Source organism: Oncorhynchus mykiss, chromosome 21 (genome assembly GCF_057628025.1).
Source record: "Oncorhynchus mykiss isolate SJ-2025 chromosome 21, ASM5762802v1, whole genome shotgun sequence".
In the NCBI taxonomy this organism is placed as follows: domain Eukaryota; kingdom Metazoa; phylum Chordata; class Actinopteri; order Salmoniformes; family Salmonidae; genus Oncorhynchus; species Oncorhynchus mykiss.
The window spans coordinates 45620773-45647315 of record NC_143042.1 but is presented as its reverse complement, the minus strand read 5'-3'; the positions used below and the strand labels follow the sequence as shown (position 1 = coordinate 45647315).

The following is a 26543-nucleotide window of genomic DNA, read 5'->3' as shown; positions in this document are numbered from 1 at the left end:
TCAATCAATGTAGTGCCTGCTTTATGTTTCAATTGGCTAAAGAAGAAAACGTAAGCTACAATTGGTCATGCGTCTTATGAAATGTATTATTCATGTTATGATCTTGTGTAGCCAATTAACGTTTTACTACAAAGATCCATAACCCGCCTCCTGACTGTTCAGCCCCTGCTTCGTAGAGTGTGTCAACCTGTACCAAAGTATCCAGTCTATATAAACACGCGTTGGCTACTTTCAAACTCAGATGCGCGTAGAGCGCACTGGAGTGTAGATCAGAAAAAGGGAAGGGGACAGCTGGTAGCCATAGTGGATAGGAGTAAAACGTAAATAAATAGACTCCAAGGGCAATAACCAACGTGGGTCTTCGTGATATCGCCTTCGGAGACATTCCGGTCACCGTTGGCGGCTTGGCCAGAGTCCTGGTGGCATTTAAAGCTGTTCTTTCTTACAAAAGCGGCGTGCCGAGGGAGGACGCTTCTCTTTGAATAGACAGGATGCACGGACCGCCCTCCGGCGACAGCGCATGCCCATTGCGCCTCATCAAGAGAGTGCAATTCGGCATCATCAGCCCAGATGAGCTTGTAGGTTTTGCTTTGGGGTGGGGGGATTCGTTTACTTTATGAACGTTCTCACATTGATCTTACCTGTACATGATAATACCTAGAATGTATTATGACAATGAAATGGATGTAGCAATTCGTTTGCAGATAGCCTAGCTAGCTAAGCCATGTTGGAGCTTGAGCTAGCAACAGCATGTTGTAGGAAGTTCGACCAACTTTCAGCACACACAGTATTTTTCATCTGAGCTAAGCCATATCATGAATCAAACTCCCTTTTTATATGGAAAGTTCTACATGTAAACAAAGACAACTTTTAGCTACTTTTACTGAACTTGGCTATTTTGCTCTGCTATATTGGTGTTCCCTAAAAGTTAAATGCACAAACATTAGCAAGTCTAGATGTTCCCTCTTGTTATGACCTACTATATATATGTGGGAGCTGCATCGTAATAAAAGGTCACGTCAATAAAGTCAAAGTTATGCATGTTTCTTTACTTTGTTTTATTATTAGTTTTGTATAATAGAATACGTTGTTTACACAGTCCTTAATCATTGCATTGTCAATTCCCCGCCTCCAATTGATGTTCATCTAATGAGTTGGTCCTCACACAAGTGATTTGTCAGATAGTACCAATATTGGTTTAGAAATGCAACTGATCGAAGTGTACCACCATGTTTTAATTGAAGTGTAGGTACTGTCATATCTTGATTCAGTTACTGATTTTGTAGCAGTTATTTATTTGAATTAGTTTCCTGAATGTGGCCTGAAAGAGGTTGGTTTGAGAAATATGTAAGCCATTTTCCAATGTTGTCGTAAACTTGTGACAGCTTTATTGTTTTGTGTATGTACTTGGGCTATTCATATTTTGGAACCGGATTTGATGTTGACCATGGATGTGTCACTGTAGAAACGGATGTCGGTCACAGAAGGGGGAATCAAGTACCCCGAGACCACAGAAGGAGGACGTCCTAAACTTGGTGGGCTGATGGACCCCAGACAAGGGGTCATCGAACGATCCGGAAGGTGTCAAACATGTGCAGGTACCCAAAGTTACCAGGCAATCAATTTTCATCTCAATGATAATAAAACACTTGTTTTGAATTTGCTAGTCTTTTTTTTTTAAATTCTCAAACCAAAACAGTTGTGGTTAAGGTTAGGTCACCACTACTGTATTGGAATGTTGTCAACAAAGCATTGTTGTTTTTGCTATTCAGGCAACATGACAGAATGCCCGGGCCACTTCGGCCACATAGAGCTGGCGAAGCCTGTCTTCCACGTGGGTTTCGTCAACAAGATCATGAAGGTCCTCCGATGTGTCTGCTACTCGTGCTCCAAGCTTCTGGTCGACACGGTCAGTAACCCTCCATTCCCAACTCATATCACTACCTACAGTGCAGCTACGCAACCTACAGTGCCTTGCGAAAGTATTCGGCCCCCTTGAACTTTGCGACCTTTTGCCACATTTCAGGCTTCAAACATAAAGATATAAAACTTTTATTTTTTGTGAAGAGTCAACAACAAGTGAGTCACAATCATGAAGTGGAACGACATTTATTGGATATTTCAAACTTTTTTAACAAATCAAAAACGGAAAAATTGGGCGTGCAAAATTATTCAGCCCCCTAAAGTTAATACTTTGTAGCGCCACCTTTTGCTGCGATTACAGCTGTAAGTCGCTTGGGGTATGTCTCTATCAGTTTTGCACATCGAGAGACTGACATTTTTTCCCATTCCTCCTTGCAAAACAGCTCGAGCTCAGTGAGGTTGGATGGAGAGCATTTGTGAACAGCAGTTTTCAGTTCTTTCCACAGATTCTCGATTGGATTCAGGTCTGGACTTTGACTTGGCCATTCTAACACCTGGATATGTTTATTTTTGAACCATTCCATTGTAGATTTTGCTTTATGTTTTGGATCATTGTCTTGTTGGAAGACAAATCTCCGTCCCAGTCTCAGGTCTTTTGCAGACTCCATCAGGTTTTCTTCCAGAATGGTCCTGTATTTGGCTCCATCCATCTTCCCATCAATTTTAACCATCTTCCCTGTCCCTGCTGAAGAAAAGCAGGCCCAAACCATGATGCTGCCACCACCATGTTTGACAGTGGGGATGGTGTGTTCAGCTGTGTTGCTTTTACACCAAACATAACGTTTTGCATTGTTGCCAAAAAGTTCAATTTTGGTTTCATCTGACCAGAGCACCTTCTTCCACATGTTTGGTGTGGCTTGTGGCAAACTTTAAACAACACTTTTTATGGATATCTTTAAGAAATGGCTTTCTTCTTGCCACTCTTCCATAAAGACCAGATTTGTGCAATATACGACTGATTGTTGTCCTATGGACAGAGTCTCCCACCTCAGATCTCTGCAGTTCATCCAGAGTGATCATGGGCCTCTTGGCTGCATCTCTGATCAGTCTTCTCCTTGTATGAGCTGAAAGTTTAGAGGGACGGCCAGGTCTTGGTAGATTTGCAGTGGTCTGATACTCCTTCAATTTCAATATTATCGCTTGCACGGTGCTCCTTGGGATGTTTAAAGCTTGGGAAATATTTTTGTATCCAAATCCGGCTTTAAACTTCTTCACAACAGTATCTCGGACCTGCCTGGTGTGTTCCTTGTTCTTCTTGATGCTCTCTGCGCTTTTAACAGACCTCTGAGACTATCACAGTGCAGGTGCATTTATACGGAGACTTGATTACACACAGGTGGATTGTATTTATCATCATTAGTCATTTAGGTCAACATTGGATCATTTAGAGATCCTCACTGAACTTCTGGAGAGAGTTTGATGCACTGAAAGTAAAGGGGCTGAATAATTTTGCACGCCCAATTTTTCAGTTTTTGATTTGTTAAAAAAGTTTGAAATATCCAATAAATGTCGTTCCACTTCATGATTGTGACTCACTTGTTGTTGATTCTTCACAAAAAAATACAGTTGTATATCTTTATGTTTGAAGCCTGAAATGTGGCAAAAGGTTGCAAAGTTCAAGGGGGCCGAATACTTTCGCAAGGCACTGTATATGTAACATTTACTCATCCGCTCCAGCATTCGATTCTCTTGTGAGGCTAATGGAAATTGACCAGCACTATACCTCTAAACATCTGCGCTGCACAGTATACACACAGAATATATAGCACTACATTAACTCCTGATATGTGTAATTGATTGTCATTTTATGGGTATAAGCACTATTGAATAAATCATGCTAATGATTGCATATTAGTCCTGGGAATTGTGTTACACATATTCCAATGACTTGTTGATTTTATTTATTTTTTTATTTAACCTTTATTTAACTAGGCAAGTCAGTTAAAAACAAATTCTTATTTTCAATGACGGCCTAGGAACAGTGGGTTAACTGCCTTGTTCAGGGCCCTAACAACATATTTTTACCTTGTCAGCTCGGGGATTCGATCTAGCAATCTTTCAGTTACTGGCCCCAACGGTCTAACCACTAGGCTACCTGCTGCCCCATAAATTATGTTATGTTGTGATGTGATGGTCTTTCCTTCCTTCTAGAATAACCCAAAGATCAAAGACATCCTGCAGAAGTCCAAGGGGCAGCCCAGGAAGCGTCTGACCCACGTGTACGACCTGTGTAAAGGCAAGAACATCTGCGAGGGCGGAGAGGAGATGGACAACAAGTTTGGAGTGGACCAGCAGGAGCACGACAGTGAGGACATCACTAAGGAGAAGGTACTTTCACCGGCGATGCTTGTCGACATGTCATTTATAGGCCATCGATACTTAAAACATGCATTTTTTTTTGTTCTCTTTGTCTGCTTCATCTCCCTTAGTCACATGTGTCTGATTCTGTTTCCTCTTGTAACACACACCCTCTCACTCTCTCCCATGCACACACACTCTCTTCCTGACACTCCCAGGGGCACGGTGGCTGTGGGCGCTACCAGCCGCGTATCCGCCGGTCGGGCCTGGAGTTGTACGCTGAGTGGAAGCACGTGAACGAGGACTCGCAGGAGAAGAAGATCCTGCTGAGCCCAGAGCGCGTCTACGAGATCTTCAAGCGTATCTCGGACGAGGAGGATGTCATCCTGGGCTTGGACCCCAAGTTCTCCCGGCCCGAGTGGATGATCGTCACAGTACTCCCCGTGCCACCACTGGCTGTCCGGCCCGCCGTCGTCATGCAGGGCTCTGCTCGTAACCAGGTGGGCCTGGAAAGACTAACTGTTAAAGAGAAAGTTTGAGATTGTTTAGGTTTTTACCTCTGTCGTTTACCTCTGTTTAACCACATCGTATCCTTTTTGTTTCTTTCGCCCAGGACGACTTGACACACAAGCTGGCCGACATCGTCAAGATCAACAACCAGCTGCGGCGGAACGAGCAGAGCGGCGCGGCGGCCCACGTCATCGCCGAGGACGTGAAGCTGCTGCAGTTCCACGTGGCCACCATGGTGGACAATGAACTGCCAGGCCTGCCCAGGGTACGCACGGCTGCAGTGACACTTGGGAGGGCACCAATTGGCACAACATTACTGTACTATTTACCCTTGCCGATGTGTAGTGTTACTATAAAGATTTACTCTTACTGTTTTTGTTTGAATTGAAGACTGTTAAATTAAATTAGAAGTAACACCAAATAAAATTTCCGAATACATTGAAAAATACATTCACAGACTATTGGATGCTTTAAAAGTGTTATTTTGTTAAGCTGATAAGACGGACAACTATTCAACCCAAAGCTGGGTTTATTTAGTTTTCAATGATTACTGATAGTTGTAAAGGATCATCTGTTCTGAATATGCCTGTGCTGATCTCTGACTTAATCTCAACTCCCAGGCGATGCAAAAATCGGGCCGCCCACTTAAATCCCTCAAACAGCGTCTGAAGGGGAAGGAGGGGCGAGTCCGAGGTAACTTGATGGGGAAACGTGTGGACTTCTCCGCCCGAACCGTCATCACCCCCGACCCCAACCTCCAGATCGACCAAGTGGGTGTCCCGCGCTCCATCGCAGCCAACATGACCTTCCCAGAAATCGTCACACCCTTTAACATTGACAGGTACACCCTTTAAAGTTGACAGGCACACCCTGAAACGTTGACAGGCACACCCTGAAACGTTGACGGGCACACCCTGAAACGTTGACGGGCACACCCTGAAACGTTGACGGGCACACCCTGAAACGTTGACGGGCACACCCTGAAACGTTGACGGGCACACCCTGAAACGTTGACGGGCACACCCTGAAACGTTGACGGGCACACCCTGAAACGTTGACGGGCACACCCTGAAACGTTGACGGGCACACCCTGAAACGTTGACGGGAACACCCTGAAACGTTGACGGGCACACCCTGAAACGTTGACATCTACCTATATTTCATTGTGATAAAGTAATTGATTAAACTGACAGAATTGTGTATTGGTTCTAATGCTGGCTGTCCTATATGTCTCCAGGTTACAGGAGTTGGTGCGCAGAGGCAACAGCCAGTACCCCGGAGCCAAATATATCATCCGCGACAACGGGGACAGAATCGACCTGCGGTTTCACCCCAAACCAAGTGACCTTCACCTGCAGATCGGCTACAAGGTAACCCTCAAAAGACCAGATGGTCGTAATTTATCATGTAATGTTTTCTAAGGAATATGATTGACTTGAACTTGATGTAATGCAATGTCACTTTTACAAACTCATTTTTGCCTCCATCAGGTGGAAAGACATATGTGCGACGGTGACATCATCATCTTCAACAGACAGCCCACGCTACATAAAATGTCTATGATGGGGCACAGAGTCCGAATCTTGCCCTGGTCCACCTTTCGAATGAACCTCAGGTACTACTATCAAGTCCTGAATGATCCATTCAAGTCTGTCAGCCAGTTACAGGCCACGCCCAGTTACAGGCCACTCCCAGTAACAGGCCACGCCCAGTTGGGATACCTGAGGAGTTATTGTTTGTTGGTGTAAACACTGACAAGAGTGTTGGTTAGAAAATAGATATAGAAGGTATTGTCATCAAATATAATTTCTCAACTTAAATTTTCTCAAATTGAAAGCAAATGTTAACGCATAAGACACACTACATATCATTGAACATATGACATCAAACAGATCCTGGATGGTGACATTAACCACTTTGGATCCCACCTCCCTCTTGCTCCACAGTGTAACCACCCCGTACAATGCTGACTTTGACGGGGACGAGATGAACCTGCATCTACCCCAGTCCCTGGAGACGAGAGCTGAGATCCAGGAGCTTGCCATGGTGCCTCGGATGATCGTCACCCCCCAGTCCAACAGGCCCGTCATGGGCATCGTGCAGGATACCCTCACCGCGGTGCGCAAGTTCACCAAGAGGGATGTCTTCCTAGAGCGGGTAAGGAGGGCCGCATTAGGGATCGATCAGCCCAAAGTCAATGTTTGTCGGGAATTTTAGACATCTATACACTGCACTATGTTGTACATGTTAAACAAAAATGGAACACTTGTAAAAGTTGGAGTAAGATTGTTGAAGACCATCACAAAAAACACACACACACACTTCGGAAAAACACTCATCTTCTTACACTCATTCTGGAACATGATCTGTCCCCAAGGGCGATGTGATGAACCTCCTGATGTTCCTGTCCACGTGGGACGGCAAGGTGCCCCAGCCAGCCATCCTGAAGCCCCGGCCACTCTGGACGGGCAAGCAGATCTTCAGCCTCATCATCCCGGGCCACATCAACGCCATCCGAACACACAGCACCCATCCAGACGAGGAGGACAGTGGGCCATACAAACACATCTCCCCTGGGGACACCAAGGTAAAATACTGAACACTCAGCTGGCTAAACACCCTGAGATGCTCATGTGGTAATGAGGATTTGTAGAAAAAAATCCTCTTGTATTGTTAGTGTGTGCAGAATACAGGGTCTTATTTCTGTCATTGTGTACATCCCAGGTGATCGTGGAGAATGGAGAGCTGATCATGGGCATCCTGTGTAAGAAGTCCCTGGGTACCTCTGCTGGCTCCCTGGTCCACATCTGTTTCCTGGAGATGGGCCACGACGTCACCCGCCTCTTCTACTCCAACATCCAGACGGTGGTCAATAACTGGCTGCTCATTGAGGGTAAGGACCTGAGTTGGGCTGGGCTGGGTGGGTACTGGAGGAGGGCATCAGTGGGTGGAATGGTCAGATTAGGAAAAGGCAACTCATTTGAAATCCACTTGAAGTAAACTGGTTCCATTTTGTGTATAAGATAATCTAAAGGCAGATATTTTAGTCAATATTACCTCCATTTGTTCTTAATTATCATATACTCTCTCTAGGTGCCTCTATTGGTATTGGTGATTCTATTGCTGACGCAAAGACTTACCTTGACATTCAGAACACCATCAAGAAGGCCAAGCAGGATGTAATAGAGGTAAGTCCCTTCTCTCATCGGGAGCTGTCTTCAAAGTTCCAGAATATTCCTTGAAAAATAATTCCTCTTGTACTCACGATGGGGAAATCCCCTGAAAATTCCTTAGAAAAAATATAGAATGGAGTAGAATAGATGTGATCCCTAGCCAAGCTCCACTCTCTAACTCTGTCACATTTTCTTCCTGCATTTCTCTCCAGGTCATTGAGAAGGCCCACAACAACGAGTTGGAGCCCACCCCTGGTAACACGCTGAGGCAGACCTTTGAGAACCAGGTGAATCGCATCCTGAATGACGCCCGTGACAAAACGGGTTCCTCCGCCCAGAAGTCCCTGTCTGAGTACAACAACTTCAAGTCCATGGTGGTGGCTGGCTCCAAAGGCTCCAAGATTAACATCTCTCAGGTACGCCCAGGGGTCTTTAAAAAACAGGTCTGTGTTCAGAAAGGTGAACATTTTTTGAAACAGGCAGGGACTACTTCAACCTATCCAATAAGAAATGCACATTTTTGTTTCCCATTAAAAATGCTTTAAAATGTTTCACTAAGGTGTGCTCTACCGAGCACGACCCAGGGTTGTTTCAGACATCGATGGGTCACTATGGCACAAAATCATTGGCACTTTATTCCTATATGGATGACGGCAGAAAACGGTCCTCAATTTACACCCACTAACTTCAATTGTCTTCTTTGTCTCACCATCTCTGTCTCTGTGGCCCTCAGGTTATTGCTGTGGTGGGGCAGCAGAATGTGGAGGGTAAACGTATCCCCTTCGGCTTCAAGCACCGCACGCTCCCCCACTTCATCAAGGATGACTACGGCCCTGAGAGCAGAGGCTTCGTGGAGAACTCGTACCTGGCTGGCCTCACGCCCACGGAGTTCTTTTTCCACGCCATGGGAGGCAGAGAGGGGCTTATTGACACGGCCGTGAAGACCGCCGAAACTGGTGAGTGAAGGGGCTGAGGCATGAGAGATGTTAGGGACAGAGACTGGAAGGGGTAGGAGTTCAGGGTTTAAGCTGGTTAGAAGCACTGGTTAATGAAGGGTAAGAAGGGGTGAAGGTTACGACCCCGGCACGATTAGGGAGAGGGGACTACAGACGTGATCGCATAGCTAGTTGACTCGGTGGTTGAAATGCTCTTCGAACCTCTTTCCTCATCTGGTTCCTTCAGGTTACATCCAGCGTCGTCTGATCAAGTCCATGGAGTCTGTGATGGTGAAGTACGACGCCACCGTGAGGAACTCCATCAACCAGGTGGTGCAGCTGCGCTACGGAGAGGACGGCCTGGCCGGAGAGGCTGTGGAGTTCCAGAACATGGCCACGCTCAAACCCTCCAACAAGGCCTTCGAGAAGAAGTGAGTGGTGAAAGGAAGTGGGATTGCCGGGGAGGACAATGACGGCTAGAGTTTTGGGTGTGGTGTAATTCGGCTCACCTACCCCGGTACCAGATTTGTTTGAGCTGTCTTGCCAAAGCCTAAGGTCATGGTAACAAGCATAGGAGTTAGCTGTATGGGAAAGACAGATCTGGGACCAGACTGGGGCTCTCACTGAATTCTGTGTTAATGTCATATTGCATCTTAGTCATTCGAGGATTCACTAAGGTTCTTGAACTAGTACAAGTCCTTCTCTTCTCGTAATGATTGACAGTGTAACGACAACCCCAAACACTGGATTTCATATTCTCCACCTCTCCACGACCATCTTATTTATCACATAGACTCTAATGCCAACACTCTTAAGGACAGCAGCTCACTGTCCACAGGCCACACATTCAGGGTCAACTGGCTTAGGGTCTCCCCTCTTATCTCATCCCTCCCTTAACCTCTTCCCCTCTTATCCCGTCCCTCCCTAAACCTCTTCCCCTCTTATCCCGTCCCTCCCTAAACCTCTTCCCCTCTTATCCCGTCCCTCCCTACTAAACCTCTTTCCCTCTTATCCCGTCCCTCCCTAAACCTCTTCCCCTCTTATCCCGTTCCTCCCTAAACCTCTTCCCCTCTTATCCCGTCCCTCCCTAAACCTCTTTCCCTCTTATCCCGTCCCTCCCTAAACCTCTTCCCCTCTTATCCCGTCCCTCCCTAAACCTCTTTCCCTCTTATCTCGTCCCTCCCTAAACCTCTTCCCCTCTTATCTTATCCCGTCCCTCCCTAAACCTCCTACCTTGACCACTAGGTTCAGGTTTGACTGCACCAATGAGCGGGCGCTGCGGCGCACCCTGCAGGAGGACGTTGTGAAGGACGTGATGACCAATGCCCAGGTGCAGAGTGCCCTGGAGAGAGAGTATGAGAAGATGAAGGAGGACAGAGAGATTCTGAGGGCCATCTTCCCCACTGGGGACAGCAAGGTGAGAGGGAGACTGAGACACACGCGCACACAAGCATATGAACACACTTGGGCCTCCCGGGTGGCGCAGTGGTTAAGGGCGCTGTACTGCAGCACCAGCTGTGCCATCAGAGTCCCTAGGTTCGCGCCCAGGCTCTGTCGTAACTGGCCGCGACCGGGAGGTCCGTGGGGCGACGCACAATTGGCCTAGCTTCGTCTGGGTTAGGGAGGGGTTGGCCGGTAGGGATAACCTTGTCTCATCGCGCACCAGCGACTCCTGTGGCAGGCCGGGCGCAGTGCGCGCTAACCAAGGTTGCCAGGTGAACGGTGTTTCCTCCAACATATTGGTGCGGGTGGCATCCGGGTTGGATGCGCGCTGTGTTAAGAAGCAGTGCGGCTGGCTGGGTTGTGTATCGGAGGACGCATGACTTTCAACCTTCGTCTCTCCCGAGCCCGTACGGGAGTTGTAGTGATGAGATAAGATAGTAGCTACTAAACAATTGGATACCACGAAATTGGGGAGAAAATGGGGTAAAAAAAAAAGCATAGAACACACGCGTCTTATTTGCGCATCTCCTGATTCTCCACACATGTACATATCTCCACACATGTACATATCTCCACACATGTACATACAGTGCCTTGCGAAAGTATTCGGCCCCCTTGAACTTTGCGACCTTTTGCCACATTTCAGGCTTCAAACATAAAGATATAAAACTGTATTTTTTTGTGAAGAATCAACAACAAGTGGGACACAATCATGAAGTGGAACGACATTTATTGGATATTTCAAACTTTTTTAACAAATCAAAAACTGAAAAATTGGGCGTGCAAAATTATTCAGCCCCTTTACTTTCAGTGCAGCAAACTCTCTCCAGAAGTTCAGTGAGGATCTCTGAATGATCCAATGTTGACCTAAATGACTAATGATGATAAATACAATCCACCTGTGTGTAATCAAGTCTCCGTATAAATGCACCTGCACTGTGATAGTCTCAGAGGTCCGTTAAAAGAGCAGAGAGCATCATGAAGAACAAGGAACACACCAGGCAGGTCCAAGATACTGTTGTGAAGAAGTTTAAAGCCGGATTTGGAAACAAAAAGATTTCCCAAGCTTTAAACATCCCAAGGAGCACTGTGCAAGCGATAATATTGAAATGGAAGGAGTATCAGACCACTGCAAATCTACCAAGACCTGGCCGTCCCTCTAAACTTTCAGCTCATACAAGGAGAAGACTGATCAGAGATGCAGCCAAGAGGCCCATGATCACTCTGGATGAACTGCAGAGATCTACAGCTGAGGTGGGAGACTCTGTCCATAGGACAACAATCAGTCGTATATTGCACAAATCTGGCCTTTATGGAAGAGTGGCAAGAAGAAAGCCATTTCTTAAAGATATCCATAAAAAGTGTCATTTAAAGTTTGCCACAAGCCACCTGGGAGACACACCAAACATGTGGAAGAAGGTGCTCTGGTCAGATGAAACCAAAATGTAACTTTTTGGCAACAATGCAAAACGCTATGTTTGGCGTAAAAGCAAAACAGCTGAACACACCATCCCCACTGTCAAACATGGTGGTGGCAGCATCATGGTTTGGGCCTGCTTTTCTTCAGCAGGGACAGGGAAGATGGTTAAAATTGATGGGAAGATGGATGGAGCCAAATACAGGACCATTCTGGAAGAAAACCTGATGGAGTCTGCAAAAGACCTGAGACTGGGACGGAGATTTGTCTTCCAACAAGACAATGATCCAAAACATAAAGCAAAATCTACAATGGAATGGTTCAAAAATAAACATATCCAGGTGTTAGAATGGCCAAGTCAAAGTCCAGACCTGAATCCAATCGAGAATCTGTGGAAAGAACTGAAAACTGCTGTTCACAAATGCTCTCCATCCAACCTCACTGAGCTCGAGCTGTTTTGCAAGGAGGAATGGGAAAACATTTCAGTCTCTCGATGTGCAAAACTGATAGAGACATACCCCAAGCGACTTACAGCTGTAATCGCAGCAAAAGGTGGCACTACAAAGTATTAACTTAAGGGGGCTGAATAATTTTGCACGCCCAATTTTTCAGTTTTTGATTTGTTAAAAAAGTTTGAAATATCCAATAAATGTCTTTCCACTTCATGATTGTGTCCCACTTGTTGTTGATTCTTCACAAAAAAATACAGTTTTATATCTTTATGTTTGAAGCCTGAAATGTGGCAAAAGGTCACAAAGTTCAAGGGGGCCGAATACTTTCGCAAGGCACTGTATCTCCACACACGTACATATCTCCACATATGCAACACATGCACACTCATTCACTTCCATGTCTTCCCAGGAACTCTCCCACTCCCACATGTCACCACTACAAACATATCCCACTGATTCAGCCCAATGCATTAACTTCTTTAGTATTGTAAAGACCGATGTCCCTGCTCCCCACTAGGTGGTGCTTCCATGCAACCTGGCCAGGATGATCTGGAACGCCCAGAAGATCTTCAGGATCAACCCCCGCACCCCCACAGACCTCAACCCCCTTCGAGTGGTAGAGGGTGGGTACCACAGTCATACACTCTGCATTCACCATAGACCCATATTCTAGACCGTCTAAAGATGTGCCATGTATTCAGAGCCAGAACACTTCTGTTTCTAACCCAGGGACTGATTCAGACCTGGGACACCAGGCGAGTGCAATTATAACTATAGTTAGAAACACTAAGCAGACCGGTACTGATTAGCCCTGGTGTGTTGTAAAAGGTTGATGCCATTCATTTTCTATGGCCACTTGGATTGTGAATAGGCCTCTGAGCTATCACACCATCACATGAAGTGACCTTGATAGGTGAAAGTTGATCACACCCATTGTCAACCATGTCATTCATTGGAATGATTCACAAATCATGTGGACAAAGTGATTCTAGTCTGGCCTGTGGCCTACCCCCAAGCTGCACTCCTTACAGACATCTTCTGGTGCCCGACCATAGTCCCAACACTATGACGACTAGGGTGCTGAGAGAGGTGGTGTGATCCTTTACTCAGTACTGCACTACACGGTGTACAGTATTGTGCTTCAAGGGCCCTATTCAGACTTGGAAGTAAGTTGACTTGATATGTACTGAAGTCAGAAAATGTTGGACTTAAGTCCATGTTTTATTAACTTAAATCCACATTAATTCTACGTATCTCAAGCCTGAATTGGGCACCAAGTGCCTCGGTCACAGTAACGTTTGTTGTCATGAAGACAAAGACGTGTTGTGTTTAGAAGACCATAGCACTTGATATGCTACAGTAAGAGGTTACCCGATTCATTTTGTCATCTATCTAGATTTTTAAAAATAAGGACTTGCTGCACTTCGTTCAGTAACTAAGTAAATGTTGTTGACATATCTGCCATCTTGGTACCAAATTTCTCTCGCATAAAGCAATTTTAACTCGCCACTAAGCCAGGCTAAATAATCCTAAAATAAAATGACACGGTCTGACATTCTAAAACGTCTCCCCGCTCTTTTACACCCCGCAGGTGTCCAGGAGCTGAGTAAGAAGCTGGTGATTGTGAACGGCGAGGACCACCTGAGCAGACAGGCCCAGCAGAACGCCACGCTGCTTTTCAACATCCACCTGCGCTCCACGCTCAGCTCTCGACGCATGACAGACGAGTTCCGACTGAGCACTGAGGCTTATGACTGGCTACTGGGGGAGATCGAGAGCAAGTTCAACCAGTCTATTGTGAGTAGAGCTATACACGCACAGCATGCTGGGAGAGACTGGAAGGGGGAGGGTCAACACCAAAACTGGTTGCTATGAACTAAAGATGTTATTAGATTGAAATGGACCGTGTAAATGGATAGTGTGAAGGAGTAGAAAACCAAGCCTAGAGCTTGATGGGATATTTTTTTATTACACTAATCTAATTAAATCATAATAATTTAATGTAATTACTTCTCTACCTCCCTCTCTGTCCTCTAGGCCCACCCGGGTGAGATGGTGGGGGCGTTAGCAGCCCAGTCGCTGGGAGAACCCGCCACCCAGATGACCCTGAACACCTTCCACTACGCCGGCGTGTCGGCCAAGAACGTCACTCTGGGCGTGCCGCGTCTCAAGGAGTTGATCAACATCTCCAAGCGGCCCAAGACCCCCTCCCTAACCGTGTTCCTGCTGGGCCAGGCGGCCCGCGACGCCGAGAGGGCCAAGGATATCCTCTGTCGGCTGGAACACACCACCCTCAGAAAGGTGAACTGTGGAGAATGTGATGTGGTAGACCACAGTCAACAACTTTAGGCCAACTATCTCCTTTCTTAGGTTGTTCCTTTTCTTTGCTTACTGATTTATACAACAATTATCAACCTCTCTCTTTCTCTCCTCCTCTCCAGGTGACGGCCAACACAGCCATCTACTACGACCCTAACCCCCAGAGCACGGTGGTGACGGAGGACCAGGAGTGGGTCAACGTCTACTATGAGATGCCCGACTTTGACGTGACTCGCATCTCCCCCTGGCTCCTCCGCATCGAGCTCGACCGCAAACACATGACTGACCGCAAGCTGACCATGGAGCAGATCGCAGAGAAGATCAATGCAGGTGGGGATGAGTGAACACAAGCAAACACCGATTGATGGATCTATAAGGAAGTGTTGTAAGTAAAAGGGACCATATAATCCCTACACAACCTATTGCAAAATGCAACCTTTTTTCTCCCTGAAGGTTTCGGAGATGATCTGAACTGTATCTTCAATGACGACAACGCCGAGAAGCTGGTCTTGCGAATTCGCATCATGAACAGCGACGAGAACAAGTTCCATGAGGATGAGGAAGTGGTGGACAAGATGGACGACGACGTGTTCCTGAGGTGCATCGAGTCCAACATGCTGACGGACATGACACTGCAGGGCATCGAGCAGATCAGCAAGGTCACCGAGGGGTCACGTGCACACACACACACACACACACACTCAAAATACACCATAATGTCGGATGTCTTAACTTCACTAGGGCACCATTTTACATCTCAGCCCCTAGTACTCCTCAATTCTTTTGGATGAATCCCGGAACATATTCCAGTCTGTGCTAGTAAAACAGTCCTGTAGCATCCGCGTCATCTGACCACTTCTGTATAGAGCGAGTCACTGGTACTTCCTGCTGTAGTTTTTGGATAAAATTATGGTCAGATTTGCCAAATGGAGGGCGAGCTTAAGTTTCTGTGTGTGGAGTAAAGGTGGTCTAGAGTTTTTTTTTTTTTTTGTCCTCTGGTTGCACATGTGACATGATGGTAGAAATGAGGTAAAACTGATTTAAGTTTGCCTGCATTAAAGTCCCCGGCCACCAGGAGCGCCACTTCTGGATGAGCATTTTCTTGTTTGCTTATAGGCTTTTGCACTCAACGAGCTGTATAAAGCCATAAGCAGTCAGCATCGTTTGTGGCGGTAAATAGACGGATACAAAAAATATAGATAGTGTGGTCTACCTCATGACTTACTTAATATTAGACATTGCACACCAGCTGTTATTGACAAATAGACACCCACCCCCACCCCTTGTCTTACCAGACGTACCTCACTTATCTACCTCTTCGCTACCTCTCTTATCCTTTACTACATTACCATCTAATACTCTAAGATACCTACCTACCTCCCTTATCTGTTACTACATTATCACTGACCTAACACACACTGGTTGACCTTAACAATATGGCTGAAACCTATCCAGATCGTTAACCCATCAGCTATTGATCTTCGTCCTGTCTGTCTCCTCTCCCTAGGTGTACATGCACTTGCCCCAGACCGACAACAAGAAGAAGATCATCATTACAGAGGAGGGAGAGTTCAAGGCCCTGCAGGAGTGGATCCTGGAGACAGATGGCGTGGGACTGATGAGGGTCCTCAGTGAGAAGGACGTGGACCCTGTCAGGACCACCTCCAACGATATTGTAGAGATCTTCACGGTACAGATAGATTCCATAGTTACCGATAGCTACGCTAGTTGTGATAGTTACCAATAGCTATGATGGCAACCGATTGCTACGGTAGTTATGGTGTTACGAAACCTATTAACTAACCTGCTAATATTGTAGCACCCGCTAAGACTAGGGGTCGTAGGCCTACCTAGGTACATGGTCTGTAACCAAAATGTGTGCATTAATGTGAGAAATCAGCATTTTTAGGACCGTGTTGGATGCACGTGTGCCCAGGGAGACAACAACCTTCCGTTGTGTCCAGGGCCAGCTCTGTCTTGACTCCTTTGGGTCGGTGAGCTCTAGTGAATTATGTTAGGATGGTGACAGAAACCAATAGATACAGAAAGGAAAACGACAAACAGGCATGCCTAAAAAATCTCACAAAAGGTCTAATGGCCACCAAACTCACAGCTTGCAAGCTGGGACATTGACTCACAATCTTAAATGATAACAAATAAAGTTTTTTTTAAAATTATATATATATATATACAGTGCGGCAAAAAAGTATTTAGTCAGCCACCAGTTGTGCAAGTTCTCCCACTTTAAAATATGAGAGAGGCCTGTAATTTTCATCATAGGTACACTTCAACTATGACAGACAAAATGAGGGGAAAAAAATCCAGAAAATCACATTGTAGGATTTTTAATGGATTTATTTGCAAATTATAGTGGAAAATAAGTATTTGGTCACCTACAAACAAGCGAGATTTCTGGCTCTCACAGACTCTTCTTTAAGAGGCTCCTCTGTCCTCCACTCGTTACCTGTATTAATGGCACCTGTTTGAACTCCACTATGGCCAAGACCAAAGAGCTGTCAAAGGACACCAGAAACAAAATTGTAGACCTGCACCAGGCTGGGAAGACTGAATCTGCAATAGGTAAGCAGCTTGGTTTGAAGAAATCAACTGTGGGAGCAATTATTAGGAAATGGAAGACATACAAGACCACTGATAATCTCCCTCGATCTGGGGCTCCACGCAAGATTTCACCCCGTGGGGTCAAAATGATCACAAGAACGGTGAGCAAAAATCCCAGAACCACACGGGGGGACCTAGTGAATGACCTGCAGAGAGCTGGGACCACAAAGTAACAAAGCCTACCATCAGCAAGGGCATTGAAGATGAAACGTGGGCTGGGTCTTTCAGCATGACAATGATCCCAAACACACCGCCCAGGCAACAAAGGAGAGGCTTCGTAAGAAGCATTTCAAGGTCCTGGAGTGGCCTAGCCAGTCTCCAGATCTCAACCCCATAGAAAATCTTTGGAGGGAGTTGAAAGTCCGTGTTGCCCAGCAACAGGCCCAAAACATCACTGCTCTAGAGGAGATCTGCATGGAGGAATGGGCCAAAATACCAGCAACAGTGTGTGAAAACCTTGTGAAGACTTACAGAAAACGTTTGACCTCTGTCGTTGCCAACAAAGGGTATATAACAAAGTATTGAGAAACTTTTGTTATTGACTTATACATATTTTGTTATTGACTAATACTTATTTTCCACCATAATTTGCAAATTAATTCATTAAAAATCCTACAATGTGATTTTCTGGATTTTTTTCCCCCATTTTGTCTGTCATAGTTGAAGTGTACCTATGATGAAAATTACAGTCCTCATCTTTTTAAGTGGGAGAACTTGCACAATTGGTGGCTGACTAAATACTTTTTTGCCCCACTGTATATACACACACACACAGTGCCTTCGGAAAGTATTCAGAACCCTTGAATTTTTCCACATTTTGTTAGGTTACAGACTTATTCTAAAATTGATCGTATTGTTTTTTTCCCTCATCAATCTGCATACAATACCCAATAATGACAAAGCAAAAACAGGTTTTAGAAGGGGAAAAAAATAGAAATATCACATTTACATAAGTATTCAGACCTTTTACTCAGGACTTTGTTGAAGCACCTTTGACAGCGATTACAGGTCGGGTCCAAGTCCGTTCTCTGGCTTGGCCACTTCAAGGACATTCAGAGACTTTGCCCAAAGCCACTCCTGCATTGTCTTGGTTGTGTGCTTAGGGTCGTTGTCCTGTTGAAAGTTCACCCCATCTGAGGTCCTGGGTGCTCTGGCGCAGGTTTTCATCAAGGATCTCTGTATTTTGCTCTGTTCATCTTTGCCTCGATCCTGACTAGTCTCCCAGTCCCTGCCACTGAAAAACATCCCCACAGTATGATTCTGCCACCACCATGGTTCACCGTAGGGATGGTGCCAGGTCTCCTCCAGACGTGACACTTGGCATTCAGGCCAAAGAGTTCAATCTTGCTTTCATCATAGCAGATAATCTTGTTTCTCAAGGTCTTTAGGTGCCTTTTGGCAAACTAAGCGGGCTGTCATGTGCCTTGGTCACTCGACCACAAAGGCCTGATTGGTGGAGTGCTGCAGAGATGGTTGTCCTTCTGGAAGGTTCTCGCATCTCAACAGAGGAACTCTAGCGCTCTGTCAGTCACCATTGGGTTCTTGGTCACCGCCCTGACCAAGGCCCTTCTTCCCCGATTGCTCAGTTTGGATGGGCGGCCACCTCTAGGAAGAGTCTTGGTTGTTCCAAATTTCTTCCATTTAAGAATGATGGAGGCCACTGTGTTCTTGGGGACCTTCAATTCTGCAGAACCTTTTTGGTACCCTTCTCTAGATCTGTGCCTTGACACAATCCTGTCTCGATGCTCAACGGACAACTCCTTTGACCTAATGGTTTGGTTTTTGCTCTCATAGCAAAGGGTCTGAATACTTATGTAAATAAGGTATTTCTGTTTTAATAAATGAGCAAACATTAAAAAAAATCTCTTTTCACTTTGTCATTATGGTGTATTGTGTGTAGATTGCTGAGGTTTTTAATTTATTTAATACATTTTAGAACAAGGCTCTAACGTAACGAAATGTGGGAAAAGTCTACTGAGTACTCTCCGAAGGCACTGTATATATAATGTTGCTCCACTGCTAAATGTTGCTCCACTGCTAAACCTGAAAAGTACATGAATTGCCACATAGCCCAAACATGTCAGTCAGTATTTTTTGCGATATTCATAACTCATTCCCCTCCTTTCTAGGTACTGGGTATTGAGGCTGTACGTAAGGCGCTGGAGAGGGAGTTGAACCACGTCATCTCCTTTGACGGTTCCTACGTCAACTACCGCCACTTGTCGTTGCTTTGCGACACCATGACGTGCCGCGGTCACCTGATGGCTATCACACGTCATGGCATCAACAGACAGGACACGGGACCTCTCATGAAGTGCTCCTTTGAGGAGACGGTAAGAGTCACGTGAGGGGACAGGGAAAAGTGGAAGGGCGGGGGGAGGATGTTGCAGAGGTATTGGTATAAGTTTGTTTGTTTCATTAGAACATATTTATGACTTGCGTAACAATTCTAGTCACCGTCCTTAATAGTAGGATTACTCAAATGTCCAGTACCTAACCTGGGGGTCCAGGTGTCACTGATTGGCCAGAGATTCCACTCACCTTGTTCCCAAGTTTGGATCGGACCCTAGTGGGAAACAATGAAAATAAGCATTAAGCTACTTTTGACCTCGAGGTCTGGATTTGAGAAAAGGGGGCCTCCTGTTCTTATACTCCCTCCCTGTCCCAGGTGGATGTGCTGATGGAGGCGTCATCCCACGGGGAGAGTGACCCTATGAAGGGTGTGTCTGAGAACATCATGCTGGGCCAGCTGGCCCCCTGCGGGACGGGCTGCTTTGACCTGCTGCTAGATGCTGAGAAGTGCAAATACGGCATGGAGATCCCCACCAACATCCCCGGGATCAGTGTGGCTGGACGTGAGTGGCTACAAATATTCCACACAGTGAATAATAAAATGAAGCAAGAATTGAAATGGAATTGTTCACCCTATGGACATTTTCAATCACCAGATTTACATTTTCGATTGTATGTTGAAATGTATTGGTGTGGACTCAACATAGGAAATGTGTACACGTATGTTCTCAGAATGTCTGTTTGACTTCAAAGTATCCATGCATTTATCAACTCATGTATATGGATACATCTCAATGAAGATAGATTATAAAGTATGCGCATATGAAATGTGGTCTAAAATGTGTCTTCATTTCCACAGCCACCGGAATGTTCTTTGGCTCGGCGCCTAGCCCCATGAGTGGCATGTCCCCTGCCATGACCCCCTGGAACACTGGAGCCACCCCCGCCTATGGTGCCTGGTCCCCCAGCATTGGTAAGGCTCAACCTGGGTGGACTTTGACAATATCCCGGGGGTACAGCATGGTCCATCCCACCTGACTCTACTGTTCCATTGACTCATGCCCTGACTCTCTACTGTTCCATTGACTCGTGCCCTGACTCTCTCTACTGTTCCGTTGACTCGTGCCCTGACTCTCTCTACTGTTCCGTTGACTCGTGCCCTGACTCTCTCTACTGTTCCGTTGACTCGTGCCCTGACTCTCTACTGTTCCGTTGACTCGTGCCCTGACTCTCTCTACTGTTCCGTTGACTCGTGCCCTGACTCTCTCTACTGTTCCGTTGACTCGTGCCCTGACTCTCTCTACTGTTCCGTTGACTCGTGCCCTGACTCTCTCTACTGTTCCGTTGACTCGTGCCCTGACTCTCTCTACAGTTCCGTTGACTCGTGCCCTGACTCTCTCTACTGTTCCGTTGACTCGTGCCCTGACTCTCTCTACTGTTCCGTTGACTCGTGCCCTGACTCTCTCTACTGTTCCGTTGACTCGTGCCCTGACTCTCTTTACTGTTCCGTTGACTCGTGCCCTGACTCTCTCTACTGTTCCGTTGACTCGTGCCCTGACTCTCTCTACTGTTCCGTTGACTCGTGCCCTGACTCTCTCCACTGTTCCGTTGACTCGTGCCCTGACTCTCTCTACTGTTCCGTTGACTCGTGCCCTGACTCTCTCTACTGTTCCGTTGACTCGTGCCCTGACTCTCTCTACTGTTCCGTTGACTCGTGCCCTGACTCTCTCTACTGTTCCGTTGACTCGTGCCCTGACTCTCTCTACTGTTCCGTTGACTCGTGCCCTGACTCTCTCTACTGTTCCGTTGACTCGTGCCCTGACTCTCTCTACTGTTCCGTTGACTCGTGCCCTGACTCTCTCTACTGTTCCGTTGACTCGTGCCCTGACTCTCTCTACTGTTCCGTTGACTCGTGCCCTGACTCGCTCTACTGTTCCGTTGACTCGTGCCCTGACTCGCTCTACTGTTCCGTTGACTCGTGCCCTGACTCGCTCTACTGTTCCGTTGACTCGTGCCCTGACTCGCTCTACTGTTCCGTTGACTCGTGCCCTGACTCGCTCTACTGTTCCGTTGACTCGTGCCCTGACTCGCTCTACTGTTCCGTTGACTCGTGCCCTGACTCTCTCTACTGTTCCGTTGACTCGTGCCCTGACTCTCTCTACTGTTCCGTTGACTCGTGCCCTGACTCGCTCTACTGTTCCGTTGACTCGTGCCCTGACTCGCTCTACTGTTCCGTTGACTCGTGCCCTGACTCGCTCTACTGTTCCGTTGACTCGTGCCCTGACTCGCTCTACTGTTCCGTTGACTCGTGCCCTGACTCGCTCTACTGTTCCGTTGACTCGTGCCCTGACTCGCTCTACTGTTCCGTTGACTCGTGCCCTGACTCGCTCTACTGTTCCGTTGACTCGTGCCCTGACTCTTTCTGACCTCCAGGTAGCGGGATGACTCCTGGAGCAGCAGGCTTCTCTCCCAGCGCAGCGTCCGACGCCAGTGGCTTCTCTCCGGGCTACTCCCCGGCCTGGTCCCCTACCCCTGGATCTCCTGGGTCCCCGGGGCCAGCCAGCCCCTACATCCCCTCTCCAGGTTGGTCACCATACAAAACAACCAGTTTGGTTCGAAATACCAACTGACACAGGAGTGACTGCATTACCTTTTTCCATGTTATAGGAATAACACTGAAGCTTGATGTTCTGTGTACAAGTTTTCTTTATTTCTCATGTCTCTACATTTCTACTTTTCCAGGAGGTGCGATGTCTCCCAACTACTCGCCCACCTCCCCGGCCTACGAGCCCCGCTCTCCTGGGGGATACACCCCCCAAAGCCCGGGCTACTCCCCAACCTCTCCCTCGTACTCCCCAACCTCCCCCTCGTACTCCCCCACCAGCCCCAACTACAGCCCCACCTCCCCCTCGTACTCCCCAACCTCCCCCTCCTACTCCCCAACCTCCCCCTCATACTCCCCAACCTCCCCTAGTTACTCCCCCACGTCCCCCTCCTACTCCCCAACCTCCCCCTCGTACTCTCCAACCTCCCCTAGTTACTCCCCCACCTCCCCCTCTTACAGCCCTACATCCCCAAGCTACAGCCCTACGTCCCCAAGCTACTCCCCCACCTCGCCTAGCTATTCCCCCACCTCACCCTCCTACTCCCCTACCTCACCCTCCTACTCCCCTACCTCACCCTCCTACTCCCCCACCTCACCCTCCTACTCCCCCACCTCACCCTCTTACTCCCCCACCTCTCCAAGTTACAGCCCCTCTTCACCCAACTACACCCCCACCTCCCCCTCCTACTCCCCCACCTCCCCCTCCTACTCCCCCACCTCCCCAAACTACACCCCCACCAGCCCCAACTACTCCCCAACCTCCCCCTCTTATTCCCCCACCTCCCCGTCCTACTCTCCCTCCAGCCCGCGCTTCACCCCCCAGTCGCCCACCTACACCCCCAGTTCTCCCTCTTACAGCCCCAGCTCGCCCTCCTACTCACCCACCTCACCCAAATACACCCCTACGTCCCCCTCATACTCCCCCAGCTCTCCAGAGTACACCCCCACCTCCCCCAAATACTCCCCCACCTCGCCCAAGTACTCTCCGACCTCTCCCAAATACTCACCCACCTCCCCAACTTACTCACCGACGACGCCCAAGTACAGCCCCACTTCGCCCACCTACTCGCCCACCTCGCCCACCTACACCCCCACCAGCCCCAAGTACTCCCCTACCTCCCCAACATACTCTCCAACCTCACCCAAATACTCTCCCACCTCCCCCACCTACTCACCAACTAGCCCCAAAGGGTCCACCTACAGCCCCCTGTCTCCGGGCTACAGCAACCCCTCGCCCAGCTTCACCCTCACCAGCCCGGCCATCAGCCCAGATGACAGTGACGAGGAGAACAACTGAGGGAGCCAGGAGAAGAGGGGGCTGACTGCCCCAGTCCAAGCTCCTGAGCTGGATAACTGAAGGATCGCCTTTCTGCTGGAGGTGTCGCTGGTTTGGATGGACAAAGAAAAAAACTAAACCCTGGGCATCCCACTTGTGAATTTTATATTTTGGGGACCATTGTACCCCCAGCCTTGTCCAACTTGGGGGGTGGGGGGTCCCTAAAAATATTTCCTACTATTGTATTTGATAGACTTGAACAGTTTAGCCAGGAGAAATGGCTGCCTTTTGAACTAGACGTTTTGTTTCTGTTATTAATTTTCATGCAGGGGGCTGAAGCAGAGTTCTAAGTACCCAGAGGAAAGCAGAGGGGAGGGAGATGTGGTTACCACATTGACAAAAACCTCCCTCCTTTTCACCCCCCTGTTTCCCAGCACCCAGTCTCTCTCTCTGAACTTCACTGTTGGATGTGTAGTTGTAGGGGAGAGTATTGCCAAAAGCCTTGAAAAATCTACCAGTGGATTGTATTTCTCTCCTTAAAAAGCATTTAAAAAGACAGAGTAGAAGAGTTGAGGTGATCTTTATTGCATATTTTACTAAAACGTATCTTTTAGTTTTTCTAAATCTACAGTTGCTGTTTTGGTTGGAAGAAAAAAATTGAGCTAATGTTTCTCATTTTATTTGTCACATGCACCGAATACAACAGGTGTAGTAGACCTTACGGTGAAATGCTTAGTTACTACAATCCCTTAACCAACAATGCAGTTCAAGAGTGAAGAAAATATTTACTAAATAAACTAAAGAAGGCTGGCCAGTGTTGAGGTGAACAGCATAAAATATTACAAATGTTCAGAACAGTGGCAGTAGAGTAGTGGAAAGGGTTGCCATGATACTGCAGGTGATAATGAATAGGTGTATTCCTTGCAGCACATAGTCCAGGGCTGAAGACTGCCTAGGACGACAGATGGCCAGGTCATGGATGCAGAAACCCGAAAGGGGGATGGTGACGTATTGTCACCTCTCTATGACATTCCAAATAAACCCCTTTACCCTCACTCCAAAGACAAGCCTGAAAGATGTCAAAAACAGCCACCAGCATCCCTGTGCTCTTTACCATTAGATGAGACTTGTGTACAACAGCAAAAAGCTGATTTTTCCAGCAAACCACTTCTTTCTTAAAATACTGGGAAGTGTGAGGTTTATGAAAGACTTAGAATGGAATAATGAGATAATATTATTACTATTTGATTCTGTTTGGTTTCAGGAGAGAATGGGACGTTTCTAGGTGGAAGAGGGATACTAGTTGGTCGGTGTTGTTGCTTCTGTCATTGTTTAGGAATGAGTAGCAACCTGCTAATACATTTTAATTATCCAGATTTAGGTTGAAGCGCTCTTATTTGAAATCCCTCCCACCTTTCAATAATACGTGTTCCATAATTCTAATTAGGAAATGTAAATGAGTTCTCAATACTTTGTTCAATACTCGTTCAATTTATTTAAGAAAGAAAAGAGAAACGTACTACTTGTGTGAATCAGTATAGAGGATAAATTGAGAATCCAATGATTTTTTTTTTACGTTTTTTTTTCTAATTTGCTTCTGACTTGGTAAGAGCTGTTTGCAAAGAGGGTCTGTGTTCAGGTACTTTGGATGAAGGGGCAGGGAACGGAGGGGGGTATGTTCGATTTCTCCCCCTTAAGGTCTCTCTTCCATTCTGTTTCCCAATCGCCCTGTTCAGTTTCTGCCATTCCGGCTCCAATTTGGGCCAAGATGGCCGCCGCGTTCTCGTTCAGTTGTAGAAAGGCAAATTTTGCATGCAGTCCATTCATGAGGCTTCCGCTAAGTGGCTCTACTACAGTTAAGGAAGAGAATTCAATGTTCAGCTTAGTGTTTTCAGTTGCGCTCTTGACCACTGGAGGGCGACATAGGCCCTCAGTTGAGTTGACAAAACTTCTCTAGAAGCGTCAGTTTCAGTTCAGTGATTTTTAACAAAGGAGACCAGCCATTTCGGAGCACTTTTGGCCTCTACATCCCCCTACCCACTACATTAGTGCGTCAGTGAATCCTTGAAATTTATGAAAACCACGGACCAAGCATAGACCAGCTTAACATTCACTTCCGGGTGCTCTTTACACTTTACTAGGCCTAGTTTGATTGATGAAGTGGACAAGTGTTTGATTCTCTTGCCTGTATGACTATGGAACACAGATTGTGTTTCCTCTGGTGTTCCCTCCAAGCAATAGGACAGGCTTTTGATTGGACTAGCTGGCTTTCCCTCCCCCCCTCTTCATCCACAAGTGATACTGATTATTTTCTGAAATCGGTGTTTGTCCTTTTTTCTACCAGTGTATGTACCTGTGATTGGTAATCTTGGCGTGGGTGGGAGGGAAGGGGGTGGAGTACTGTATGGAACTGAGGGAGGGAATGGAATTCGATTCCTGTGGACTTCCATGATGGGACTGGTACTCTGATGCAGTCTGAATTTGTCGGGATCTTAATCTGAATCATGGTCGGGAACGTATGCGTTTCAACAGGGGTGATTTTGTATTGACTGGACTGTACCACCTGCATTGGATATAGGTGTTGGCAATACACTGTTGAAATCCATGCAGTTGGTCTCCCATCATCGCCTCATGACATGGTGACTTTGTCCACTACCATCATATCCCATTGATTTACCTGTCGTCCAGTCAATTCAAACATACCAGGACTCCTGGGAGTGTGTGTGGGAGTGTGTATGTGTGTGTGTGGGAGTGTGTGTGTGTGTGTGTTGTAGGAGAGACAGGGTTTTCTTGAGTTGGAGAAAAGACTGGACAGGGTGTCTGGGGAAAAGGAAGGATTAAAATTGCCACTGTATTGAAATCAATCCAATATGTCATTCTCTGTATGTTTTGTTTTTTTGACTTGAGAAAAAAATAAAGTTTTACTACAGGTTGTGTGTCTTATTTGTACGAGTTGTCAGCACTACCAGTAAGCTGAGTGATTTAACAAATCCCTTTTATATAAGTGGATATGTGTAAGAGGAAGTATTCCATAGATCTTACCTTCTACTGGGTAAACCTAGAATTTGGGGTTAGGGTGAACGCATTCTGGATCTGAGGTTTTGATCAATAGGCCCCATATGACTATACAATAAAACCGCTATAAGGGGCTATTGGTTTCTTTTTCAGGGCACATCACTATAGATATCATATCTACTGCTATACAAGTCATCTCCTAGTTAACAACCCTGCATGACAGGAGAGCTTGCTTCATTTCCTTACACATCTTCTCCTTGGTTTGT

General features: G+C 46.8%; 1 protein-coding gene across 1 annotated transcript; it reads left to right on the top strand.

Moving 5' to 3' along the window:
• The first annotated feature begins 203 nt into the window (after window positions 1–203).
• LOC110500684 (DNA-directed RNA polymerase II subunit RPB1) lies at window positions 204–26192 on the top strand. The gene is made up of 28 exons (XM_036958134.2): window positions 204–578; window positions 1466–1598; window positions 1773–1909; window positions 4075–4251; window positions 4440–4721; window positions 4835–4996; window positions 5352–5572; window positions 5969–6101; window positions 6222–6346; window positions 6678–6888; window positions 7109–7318; window positions 7456–7624; window positions 7825–7919; window positions 8117–8320; window positions 8638–8860; window positions 9087–9270; window positions 10085–10256; window positions 12669–12774; window positions 13743–13948; window positions 14189–14452; window positions 14593–14800; window positions 14924–15129; window positions 15978–16160; window positions 19219–19422; window positions 19758–19944; window positions 20241–20354; window positions 21815–21964; window positions 22124–26192. The coding sequence occupies exons 1-28, from the start codon at window positions 492–494 to the stop codon at window positions 23281–23283; spliced, it is 5913 nt and encodes a 1970-aa protein (XP_036814029.1). The 5' UTR covers window positions 204–491; the 3' UTR covers window positions 23284–26192.
• The last annotated feature ends 351 nt before the right edge of the window (window positions 26193–26543 follow it).

Bases quoted from the DNA above. Each gene is read 5' to 3' on its own strand.
- LOC110500684 (XM_036958134.2), top strand. From the start codon at position 492: ATGCACGGACCGCCCTCCGGCGACAGCGCATGCCCATTGCGCCTCATC. The intron at 4,997-5,351 runs GTACGCACGGCT...CTCAACTCCCAG, and splicing joins AACTGCCAGGCCTGCCCAGG to GCGATGCAAAAATCGGGCCG. The intron at 6,889-7,108 runs GTAAGGAGGGCC...TCTGTCCCCAAG, and splicing joins GGGATGTCTTCCTAGAGCGG to GGCGATGTGATGAACCTCCT.